Raw genomic sequence first — 13070 nt, 5'->3', positions numbered from 1 at the left:
CATGATCTCATTATTTTTCCCTTTTTTCCACTTCTGCTTCTTCGAGTTGTTTATTTCTCAGAGCAACAGGAGCTCATTTAGAGCTCACTCACTTTCCTCTGTACTTGCTTTCACACATGTTTCTACCTCAGAATAATGAAATCAATAGGTCATCAATATTCAGCCCATTGTAATAATGTGGAAATGAGGCTGGTGGTCTGTGCTGTATCATTAGCTGAATTCAATCGGGTTCATGCAGTTCATTAGGCAGTGTATGGACTTCCAGTCACAGGGACACAAATGTATTTGCAATTTGCTGATAATAATTAGATAGTAGTGATTTTTATATCTGCGTGTTGCGTTATAGCAGAGAGTGTTTGGGTTTTAAGCGGAGAGAGCTTCAGATCAAAGCAAGTTCCCATCCTGCTGAAGAGTTGCTGAGCAGAATACTGAATGCAGCTTCACTATGGCTTTGATGATCCTTAAATTATGTATGCTGCTTGGTGAAGCTTGCACATTTTATACCTCTGTAGGATTTTCATAAATTGTATTGTTTGCATGACTTGTATCATTCTTAAAACTTAGCATAATCTTCCTTGGTCTTCTTTGTTAATGGTAAGATGTGCTCCCGGTCTGTTTGCCTCTTTGTCAATTTGTACCCCTATTTTCCTACTCTGGTAGCAAACTGGTTCTAGTTTTGCAGCTTTGTGTGGCACAGCCAGAGTTCACTGTGATAGACACACAAGGATGCAATTTAATCAGTTTTGTGGAAAAAGCCCCTGAGCAACCTCTTGCAGGGAGATTTGGTTAATTGGATATTTTAACACAATTCCACATTTTGTTCTTTGTACATCCAAAGAACAAAATGGGGAGCGGGGTAATAACCATCTGGAAAATGAGACTGGTCTGGTGTTTTTACATATAAAAATAATGGAGTTAGTCTTTATTTTTTGGTTTAGTTTGTTCTCCTAAATTCCCCAAACGTCCCATGTTTGTCCATAAGGCCAGCTACCTGTGTCGTAAGGAACTCTTAAGAAAATAAAATTAATTTTTATTGTGCCCAATATGTCCATAATGAATTAATCCTGTTGTTTAAAAAGGAGTTGTTCCTTTGCACTGTCACCACGTGCTGCCCAGTAATGAATGGAAAGGGACAAAGTCACTGCCTCCATGCAGTAAGCTGGTCTTCCTTAAATGTATATCTTTTTACAAACTGACATAATAAACTGAAGCTGATTACATTATATTATTTGGGACAGTTGTCATGTAAGATGCTTTGAGATTACATTTATTATGTATAAATTAACTTTTGGAGCATAACCTTTGTTTTTACATTTGGATGGTTCAATTGTTGCATTAGCCAGGGCATAGATGCTTTTATGTAACAATAGATCACACTGTTGCTTTTTAAAGTAATAATCTCAAATATTTTTTGCTGCATGCTTTAGTACATTATTCAGTCGCTGTATATCCCTGTCAGGATAAGAAAGAGTGAAAATGATTTTATAAACAGGAAAAACAATAGAGGGACACAGCTTATCCCACCTTTTATAAATGATAAACTCAACCTCTACGGTGGTTTTCTAGTCATAACCACTAAAAGTCATACTTCAAGTTACAGTCACATATCTGCTCTCAAACTTTTATTTATAGCTGATTTGCAGGTTTGGAGATTACGATCAATGAGACTTTGGCATTTCTTCTCTGTGACTTTTACATGAACATAAATAAAGCCCTGATTTGTTAAACAGTGGTAGAAAATGGTGGAATTAAACACAGATTTTTCTCATCTTCTGCTTAATGGTGTCTTTGTCAACTTCAGTCCAGTTTTTCACCTGTTCCTGCTTTCTGCTAGTGACAGAACGACTCAGGAAGATCAATGTTCACGACTGGTTTAATAACCTTCATTCACTGCCGACCCGATAAATGGATTAATCAGGAGTCATTGATCGGCCAGCGGGCCCTGATGCGGACTGAATGGGAGTCTAAAAAGGCCCCTCAGGGAAAAGGCTGGGAAATCCCCTGGAGTCCCATGTCGTTATTAACAAGAAGAGCTCTGCATCCAATTTTAATGTACAGGCTTGAAACAGAGACTCACATTCATGCACGCACAAAAATGCAGTTGCGTAGAAGAGGTATCACTGTGTTCTTTTGTTTCTAATACTTTTAATTTTCTGCGTTTTGTTGTATTTTCTCATTTATGATCTAGTTTTCTTGTTTCAGCCATTCGAGACTGAAATGATCAGGCCATCAAATAAGTCATAGTCTTGTTCTGGGTCAAGGGGTGATAAAATGTATAATGATTTTACCACTTTTATACTTTCACATATCAGTCACTAAGATTACCATCATTATTAGTTATGAAGGGCTAATACAGCTGATTCTCAGCTGCATAACATTGATAGAAGAGATTGTGTAATTTATTAATGCTTTGTCCAGTGGAGTCTATGCATAGACAAAAACAGTGCCTTGGGTTTTCCATATGTGTTATAATGCATTCCATATTTTAATGCAGGACCTAAACACAATGGGAGTTCCAACCAAATGAAAACATGTTGTGAGCACAAAGTGAAAAGAGGGTCAGGCAGATTCAGACACCCTTGAGAGGAGTTAGGCTTTTAGTCGACCCATTTGGTCTCAACTGTTTTTGGAGAAGATAAAACATCTAAAGAACAAGTGGGAAGAAAAAAAAAGTCATCGGCAAAAGCCAAAGATGCCTTCAATAACGTTTTCTTTATCTTCAGGTAGATTCTGATGTCATAACCATAAAACAGACACATGTCTGTACCATGACATTGATTATATGACTTGTATTTTTCACAGATTTGGAGGAACAGTAGGTATATTTTTGAAATTTACCTGCTAGATGTCATCATGTCAAATGTGTTATACTTGTATTGTTAGCTACCATATATTTTAATTCAGCATTTGTTGCTTATTTATAAAAAGATAAATGTAGCTCTGTATTGTCACAGCAGACCTAATTCTTACAAATTCATAAAGTTTGTGGATGAGATTACCTTTCTTCATTATTTCACCGCTCACACTCAGATTTGTTATTGATTTAAGTCAATTTTATGCTCATGGTCACTTCACCCCACTAAATCAGCAACGATTTAAATCTGAAAGCTTCTCTCGGGGCACAAACTGTTTTATTAATATAAGCTATGAAGGCTGATGAAGGCCTCCTGTTTGTGTTGTTTTTGTGTGTGTGTGTGTGTCTGTGTTATGGTTCAAAATAAACAAGCGTATAAATCAATGAGAATAATGTGGAGCACATCTGTGTGCTGTCGTACTCAAATGCCACGTTGTATTGTGAAATATCCCACATTTATCTGCTGTATCGGAGTGCAAATGAAAATCAAATGTTTTGTAAATTACCTCTGTCAGATGCAGGATAAAAATAAATAATGTAATCAGGGCTGTTTTAATAGGATTTTAACTATCTTCCTGTAGTGAGCCACTTAATTGTAATCATGATTAACATTGTGGTGGCGCTGGGCCCTTTAATGATGTGACTGATGTTTGGTGAGTTATCAGGTTTTTCTGGCATTTGCTGGCTCAGATTAACGTAAAAAGGGAAATGACCTTACAATTTTCCCAGCAGTTTGCTTTGACATTTTACCTGGAATGACAGAAGCATCTCTCTTTTCCCTGTGGACTTCCGGATCATATTTCTCCAAACTGTCCTGCCATTTTCAGATGGTGTATTTTAAAGGGCAAATCTCATGTTTTTCTTTCTTGTTAAACCACATCTTTTCCCTGACGGTGTAAGCTTGTAGAATGCATAAAACAAAATTAGACGCCATTTTTTCATGTAACGCTTTCATTAAAAAAACAACAGCAATTGTTTACAACAAACACCAAGACATCTAGTTTTTGAGTTCCTTTTTCTGATTTTGTAAATGGCAAGAACTGCCACTATATAAATCAGGCATATTTTCACTTTATACTGATGACGGCTAAAATGGGACTTGAAGTGATTGGCGAGGCCCAGTAAACCTCTTTCCTTATCAAAGAGTAAGCCTGTCAAAATAAGCAATAGATCAATTAATTTCACGATAAATTAGAATGAACTCAACAATTTTAATTTGCATGCATCTTTGTTTTCCTCCTGTCTGTATTTCGACCGGAGTGGATAACAAAAGGCTTCACTCTAGTACGTCTCGACTTACCCCTTTCTTCTTGTTTCTTTAGCTGAAGGATGAGATCAGTGATTAATATTTTTTGAAGACCAATTTTGTTGACAGAGACTTCATAATGCATTTAATTTATTATTTTGGTTGTGTTTGGGGGGTTTTGTTTCAGTTTCACTTATTATTTTTGGTTATTATTTTCATTAGTGCTGTTGGACATTTAAAATGTCTCCCAGTTCCAGCTCTAAGTGATATGTAGAAATTACAGTTTTATTGATCTTTAAGAGGATGTACTTGTATTATTATGCCATAATTGTATTAGTTGAAAATGGTCTCAAAACAACAATATTATTGTTCATCGCAATAATTTCTGGGACAATTTATTGTCAGGGGAAGAGGGTATATTTCTTTTAAATTGTAAACCTGATAAAAATTATTTTATCTAAAAGTTTATTTAAAGGTACATTTTGCTATTTTCTCAGGTTTTATGTTAAAGGCTACCAAGCAAAGTTTGCCATTTTTATAACTTTATTGCTAGTGCATACTTGCACCAACTGTTATATAGTAAGATGCAACTGCAGAGGGATTTGTACATCACTTGCTTCCTTTGTTTTAAATGTTTGACTTGAAAACCGTCAAAGAACTTTCCGTTCATGAGGATAGGTCTTGACATTCGGCGTATAGGGAAGAAAAGGGCATGGCGTAAAAAAAAAAAATCAAGCTTAAATGAATGAAGTGATCTACTGTGCCTTTGTGTATAAGGCTGCATGTACATGTCAAGTGTAGCCCCGCTGAGTCCCACTAGCATACTGACCTTTTACTCATTTGGTGGGAAGACACAGGGGGGACTTAATTAGTTTCACAATAACAGGCCTCCAAAACCTGCTCAGCCAGAAGGCTGCACATAACCCACAGCAGACATGCAGCACATGCTCAGTGGGTCTACGTTACCGTGTTTGTAAAAGGTCACCTGGCTGTGCTGTTATGACCTACATATCAAAGTCATCTTTAAGTTATTAGCTAATAATGGTACCAGAAAACAACTGAGAATGTTGCAATGACAGTGGTCATCAAACACACCGTTCTTTCTAATTATGTTCTGTTTTCAATAAAAGAAAGTAGAGAATACACAAACTTAAAGGAAGCAATAACTCCATCTGTTGGGCCATCCAGGAGAGAAACACAGCTCAACACAGAAGCATTGAGCACATGTAGTCAAAGGTAGCAATAGCCCTTGCATATCCCTGTAAAAAGAAACAGCTGCACTGAGCTAGGAGTACTTTCTATTGGCAAGGAAAACAAAGAGCGTATACATGGCTATTTCCACTATAAACTTTGTGAATGGTGCCAACCGGGATTGAGAAACAGCTTAATGAAGAAGCACTTTGTATGACAAAGAGCATATACTGTATGTAGCTAATGGCAACAATAGTTCTGTCAGTGGCACCTTCCAAGAAAGAGACACTTATCAATACAGAAGCATTGATATAGAAAAACTGGAAGCACCCAAAGTTCATAACAGATGGTAGCCCTGCTAAGGGAGACAGTTAAACACAAGTCCCTGATAAGTATACAGTCATAACAGAAAAGATTAGAACAAATATTATCTTTCTTGATTAACTTTAATAAAATTTTCATGAACTCGCGTCTGATTTGGTAACATTTATGATCAAATAAACAATATTGTGTGGACTATGAATCAGTTTCAGTACATCGATATCTTATCAGACAATACAATCAGTATTGAACCAGGATTTTCATAAAAAGTATTGGTGTAGCCTAAAAAATAAGAACTTGACTGTATTATTGCTGTCTTAGAGCACTAGACAGCAAGGGAAAAAATTATGTTGCATTCAGACAAACAATTATTGAGCATTGGAAAAGAAACATATTTTCATTCCTTTTTTAAAAGCGTTTTTCTATAAATGCAATTCTTTTACATCTGCAAAATGTATTCATGCAGGTGAGTGCAAGTTCAGCTCTTTAGGTAGGTGACCTGATTCAGGCACATAAGGATCTTCAGGATGAATCCACACACTGTCAGAAAGCTTGACGTCTGTCGTGACACAACGTAAAGTGTTTCAGGTGGTATTGGCTCCCTGCTAGTTCAATATTTAATTTGCACAGCAGGGAACCTAAACTGCCTGCCAGGGGTTGATGATGTGTGTCACGATTGGCAACATAACCCACAAATCAATGTTTACTTTAATTCATTTTCAGGTTTATGTCTTTACTCACTTCCTGCCTTAGTGTTGACATATATGGTGCTGCCAATAATATGCGTTATACTTTTCTGTTTTGATATTTATGGGTTCTGCTCAATCTGTATTTCAAAAGTTAAAGCACATAAAAGACATATTAAAACTTTGTGTGCAAAGGTATTCTAGACAAATTTAGTTACAGACATGGTTTCTTAGGAGAGCTTATTTCTTAAATGAAGAATCTATGTTTTACATCTATGACAGGATTACATGCTTTTTGTGTGTGTGTCTGTTCCTACAGATGAAGACAGTGAGTGTTGCTCTGGTTCTGTGTCTCAATGTGGGAGTGGACCCCCCTGATGTGGTTAAGACATCCCCCTGTGCCAGGCTGGAGTGTTGGATAGGTGAGTATATCCTCCCTATTAACAAACATATAAATGAAAAAAATCTACTTTTCAATAAAGATTGAGGTGCTCTTAACATATAAATTCAAATTTGAGACAGGTGAAGGTAAAAAAAAATCTAAATGATGAGAAATGGGGCATTATCTTTGCAAGGATAAATCAAATATAGAAACAAAATAATCAAATTATTAAATAGCTCTGAATAGTTTAATGCTCTGCATTTTACTGCTAATTGATGATGTTGAAAATTGTTAAATGTCAACAAGAAGTGACATTTAACAGCTTGTCAGATTATTCACATCCAGGGACGTCATATTCATCGATGCTGGGGAAAATGCCAGCTCTCTATTGGCATGAATAGAGATCTAGCACTTTATCACTTCTAAATCTGTCCCATATGTTGTAATATTTTAATCTTAAGGATATTTTTGAAAATAATACTAGAAAGAAACAGAAGCTATAGCCTAAATTGTCCCATGAGGTGCAGCGGCTGTGCTGTGTTGGAAAGTTTGATGGTTCAATTTTCAGGTGAGGCCGTTTCTCAAAGGAACTATCGTCATACGGTCTCATCATCCATGGGCTTCTGCAGTCTTAAAAAGTATGGGAAAGGATTAAACATGCTTTTATCATTTTTATATATATGAAAGCTGTTTGACTTAAAGTCTTTTAACCTGCCTCGTTTTAGGAAAGGACGACAGTGTATCCTTTTAAGAAAGGATGAAAGTTTAATCGCACTAAATAAATGCAGGGGTTTTCACATTGACAAACTAGGTCTGTATGCTTTATCTTTAATGTGCCAAATCACTTGTTGAGTTTTATATTTTAACTATCAGGATTTTGAATCTTGTATACTGACTGCAGACTCTTTGAAAAACCAGAAATTGAACTTTTACTTGTTTTGCCTCATAACAAATAAAAATTCATGATGAACTTGGATGGTGATTTCTAAACAGTGTTTTAAGCGCCAAACAAAACTCTAAACCTGCTATTTTTCTGAATTTTCATTAGCAAAATAGATTCTTCTAAAGGTTTTTAGATTTTGAAATAAAGGTGATATAAGTTACTCCAAATACCATTATAAAATCATCGTCTGAAAAGCCAGTTTAGGCATTGGGTTGTTTCAATCTTGTGAACCCTACAGATAATTAGACCCTATTACTGTTCTGTGAGGTTCAAGGTTAATATTTTCTATTCAAATACCCAGAATGTTGTTAAAAAAAAACTGAAAGAAAATCAGACAAAGCAAAACACCAGATCCCTCATTTCTACTAACTGGAAATGTTCAACCACTGTTTATCTCCCCTGAGAGTTAGATCGTATCAGAAGCACTGCTCCCTAAGTTAGACAAACTTTCTCTGCAAGGATCGTTTCCCCATTTATTGCTGTAGTTTGTAAAAAAGTGTTTACTAATATTACATGGTTAGAGCAACTGCTATGCTCTAAAATTCTCTGCAGTCTTAAACTCCCCCCATGTGAAGGAACCTTATTTGAATAAATGAGCTTTGAAATGTTTTAAAGTAAACATGTTTTTGTGAAAACTGCTTCAGAAACCAGCACATTATCATAGTGATGGGTTTTGAAGTACAGTACAGTTTTCAAATACCCTAATATCAATTGCTAGTCTCTATATATCTATATCTATAAATTGTTTTTGCAATAATTTATACAAAATATATGTCTAAAATATATATAGCCTATGTCTACAAGTAACACTTGCAGAGCACAGTGTTACTTGGTAAAATCTCAGGTAAAATGCTCTCACATTTACCTGAGAGCAAATCCTCGGGACTTATTTCCACTTTACAACATTCACTACAAGAAATTTCAATGGATTTTCTGAGCTAGACCAACACAAACTAGTACATCATTTTGAAGTGAGAAGAAAATTAGGCTATTTTTTATTTGTTTGTATTCGTCCCTTTTACTCTCATACCCCTAACTAAAATCCAGCACAGCCAACTACCTTGCAAAGTTATCTAATTAATAAACACGGTGTGTGTAGTGTAATCCCAATTTAAAACCAGCATCATAGAGACCAAGAAACACAGCAGGCAGTTTAAAGCAGGGTTCAGAGAGCACTGTGAAATGTTTAATCAGTTATCTGAAAATAGGAGTCTGACACAACAGCAAAGACTTAATTAATGTTCTTTTTTACTTAGAGCAAAAACAAATTAATCTATCATATCCCTTAAGCATATTTGTGATTTAAACAGACTTACTAATGGATGATTTTCCACTTACTTAGAACATTTGAATGCATGTTTAACATTTATTCTTTTTCTTAGTGCCATATGTTGTGATATCCTGATATTATTTTTAAAACCCCTCAATTTCATACTATATTTTTAATGCCAAAACTGTATTTCCCTAGTACTCACAGTCTGAATGTGGAACCCATAATTATATCTGACTTGTCAACCTCAATTTTATTAGTATTTTGTTGTTTTTTTGTTGAGGTGTGACAGTTTTGTGCAGTTGGCCTGTGTGGGTGTGAGTCAGAGGTGGCAGTGTGGTTTCACCGCGCTTGTTTTTCTTGTCAGATCCTCTGTCGATGAGTCCACAGAAAGCCCTGGAGACCATTGGGGCAAACTTGCAAAAACAGTACGAAAACTGGCAACCCAGGGTGAGTGGAGAAATCCTCCTTATTATCCTACTATAAATACATATACACACAACACACACGCGTACACTAATGGATTATGTTGCTCGCCATATCAAGCTGGATGAAACCATGTTTCATTGATGGTAAATGAAGCACAATAACTATCATATACATTTTTTGTCTCGTATCATCTACATTTCTCCAGTACTTTCGCCTGAGTTTTTCTTTTCTTGATGAATTGCTCATCCCTTGGAGGTTTCATTTTGACCGCCATCTTATAGAAATGTGAACCTGATTTATGTTTTACTTAGTTTTGAGATCATCGGCAGGCTATTTATTTATTTCAGACAAATACATTTCTTATCTTTTAAGCTTCCCTTACATTTTTTTCCAACAAACAACAACACAGAAATGTGTTTACATATTTAAGTTGATGCCAGGTAAAATGTTTTGTGTCCCCGATGCAATTATTTCATTTTCCAATTATTCACTTTTTGGAATTCAGTTTATAGAGGTTTGAGTTTGTTACTTAACTATAGCTTTACTGCTATCTTTAGGCGACGTTCTAAGGATACTTTATAAAATTGTGCTTTATGTCGTTCACAACAAATAGCATTACAGTGCATCTAATTGAATAAAAAGTCAAATATTTTAGAAATCCCTTAAATTGTTAATCTTACTATGTGGATATTATGTCTAAAAGTGCCAGCTTTCAATGCTTCCTGCTATATTTCTTAATTCAGCTTTCTTGATGAACACCATGCAGTTGTTGTGATTGTGGCTTACTACATAAAACTACTAATACAAGGTATTATGGAACTAATGCATTGAATATTGTGTTGCATTAAGTAGGATGAAAATATGTTGTCTTACCAATATTTGATCTTTTCCACTAATAATACTGCCTCAAAATCTGTCGTTAGTTCAATTTGACAAGGCTTGATTTGATTTGATTCTTAAAGCTTCAGTATCAAAACACACATCATCTTGTTGGGTGTGTTGCTGAAAGCTGTGGAGCTGCTAGAAATAGAACACGTGGCTGTTCGGTGTGATGGTTTAGAAGAAAATGCATAAGGTAAGAGGAGGTGGAGGAAGAACGACTCCAGAGATGGAGCCGCTAAAGAAATGTGAGCTTGGGTTTGGTTGATCCCAGAGGTCAGCAGCAAATGGTGGTAGAAGCCTGGGAGGAGGAGGAGGAGTGGGAGGGTGAGAAAGCTGTTCCTGTTTCCAGCCTGAGGATTCAGAGCTCTGCAGCATCACGACAAAGAGCCGATTTCGCCAACACACCTTACATAAAGTGTTGACAAAGCAATCAATTATGCTGCAGTTATTACCCGCTTGTCACAGCGGGGGAAAAACCTTTTTGTTGTACATGAGTTGAGTTGGTAAATATTATACCTGAGAGCAAATTAGCATCCATTATTTTGCACATTTCTGTGTACAGCCCATGGCGGTTATTGGTAGCAGTGTTGTTTGCAGCAGCTGAACCGTTCAGAGTTTAGTTTTGCCAGCTCTGCTGTCACGAATCTATGTGTATGTTTGCTGCAGGGCTCGAACATTAACCCTTATGGCCAGCAAAAACAGAAAGAAAAGCAATCTCCATCCCATCTGCCCACTCACTTTTTCCACCAACACTTCCTCCCGCTCTTTCGTCCATCTTTGTTGTTTGCTGACCTCTCTTTATCATAATTTTTTCCTCTACAACATAAAAATATTTTATTTTCAATGAAGGCTCTCTCGTGTCCATACCAACAAATATTTTTGTTTTTCTACTTTCTGTGCCTATAAATTGTTTTATTCTGTGTTTATTTTTTGTTGTTGCAATTCTTGATTTTACAAGAGATAATTCAATGGAAATACTTAAATGACATCTGCTTCTCTCAAAAGATAATGAAGATATGTAGGAGTAGTATGATTTAAAAAAAATTCTTAAAAAAAGGCAGATTGAAAATAATATGTGCTCTTCTCAATAACTGTGTGAGAAAAAAAAAACATTATTGCCATCGCAGCACTTTCCATCTCTAACCTCAAAAGCTGTGTTAGTGAGCAGTTAGCCAGGTAATAAAACGCCAGCAGAGCTGAATGGCGCCACATGTGCCAAGATTGTGATTGGTCTGTCACTGACAGATGTGGTTGTGCTGGAGCTTTCACGACTGGTCATGGTAGAAGACCCTTTCCACATGGAGATTCCTCTCTCAGTTTTCAGATTACTGGGGTTACCCTGGTAACCAAATATTCAGCTGGTTGCTTTTGATGTATTGTTTAGTTTTAGGCAGATTAAATATGGATGGTATCTGTCCATCTGTCTCTTCATGCGGTACAGAAAGAAATACTGACATCCAACTTTCTATTCACTCTGTGGGATCCCAAATGATCCCAGGCTGAGGGAGGGGATTTAAAGCCCGTCTAGCAAGTTGTGGATTTACCCCAGAGTGTCGTCCCAGTGGGGCGTTTCCAGAAAACCTTCGAATAAGTACTGATCAAGACATTTCAATGGGCAGAGGGTTGGGTCTGCTCAGAGCTCCCACCGGAGAACAGAGCTGCAATGTCATCAGTGTGAGACCTACCGATCCCATGGAGGGAGATTACTTGAGCTTGTTTACGGGAATTTGTTCTTTTGGTTATGATCCATATCTCAAGACAGACCGGTAAATCAAGAGCTCTGCTTCTTATCTCAGCCCTTTCTTTATCACAGCAGACTTGAATTGAGCCTGTATCGTTGCAGATGTGGCCCCTGTCCGTCTGTCTATCTCTTCCTCTGTCCTTCCATCATTTGTGATGAGACATGAAGACACTCCAATATCTTGGATCAGACCCAGAACTAAATTACTGTTCATATGTTGTTCATACTGATTCACATCATCTGCATCTGGGCTTCATTTATTCTTCCTTTCTGTTTTTTTTTTTACTACTTTTGTCTTTTATTTTCCTTTATTAAAATAAAGACTGTGCTGTCCAGAAAGCCATCTTAGCTTTCATTTTACTGTTGTGCGTTCTACCTCAATCTGGCTCAGCTGCTTTCTCATTCTCTTTTAAACCTCACTTGTTCACTTTCATATTATCTGTGCCTGTCACCCTTTTCTTTTCCTTCTCAGCCGTCTGTTATTTGTTTGGGAATCCTTTTTCAAATTCTTTCCTCCACAATTGTTGGTTGTTATCTCTTAAGATAAAAAGCGACACGCTTGTCTTGTCAGATCGCCTTTTCAAAGCCAACACAGTGTGCACAAATTGCTGAACATATTGCAGCTGCCAAACAGGTTTAATCAAAGTGTTTTTTGGGGGGGTTTTTTCTGTATTTGTGGGGTGGCTGTATTCAGCTCTCCTGTTTGGCTGCAGCCTGCAAACCCCTGCTGTCCTCTCAGCTAATGGCCTCTGCATTATGCATCGTCGGGCTGGGCTTCAAAGGCTTGGTCTCTCCCGATTTCTGAGCTTTTTCCATCACCAAAGAAAAACCAAATTGAGATCTGGTGTAAAATTTCACTGTGGTTTAAGATGATGCAATGATGACAATACATCTTAAAGGGCTTTACCGCCCATTTTCAGTTTAGAAAGTCAATATCGATTTATTTTCTTTCTCTTCAGCATGGCATCACTTAGAGGGTGGGATGCACTGTATGGACTCCTTTAATTGATGAATCTTTATTTATGTTTGCATCTGATTGTTTATGGTAGAGGTACAGCTTACAAAGTGGAAATAATCTTTCTAGATGTTTTACTTTACTTCTTAGAGCTTTTTTAATAAAGCCCC

At 36.7% G+C, this 13070-nt stretch overlaps 1 protein-coding gene across 7 annotated transcripts in view; it reads left to right on the top strand.

Moving 5' to 3' along the window:
* Positions 1–13070, top strand: part of rptor (regulatory associated protein of MTOR, complex 1) — a 147115-nt gene that overhangs the window by 9223 nt on the left and 124822 nt on the right. For all 7 annotated transcript variants that reach the window (XM_032562847.1, XM_032562845.1, XM_032562846.1 and 4 more), the window contains exons 3-4: positions 6618–6720; positions 9261–9343. In XM_032562847.1, the coding sequence (XP_032418738.1) occupies positions 6618–6720; positions 9261–9343 (186 nt within the window). The remainder of the gene's footprint in view (positions 1–6617; positions 6721–9260; positions 9344–13070) is intronic.

This window comes from Xiphophorus hellerii, chromosome 5 (assembly GCF_003331165.1).
Source record: "Xiphophorus hellerii strain 12219 chromosome 5, Xiphophorus_hellerii-4.1, whole genome shotgun sequence".
Classification (NCBI taxonomy): domain Eukaryota; kingdom Metazoa; phylum Chordata; class Actinopteri; order Cyprinodontiformes; family Poeciliidae; genus Xiphophorus; species Xiphophorus hellerii.
This window is presented reverse-complemented; position numbering and strand designations above follow the sequence as displayed.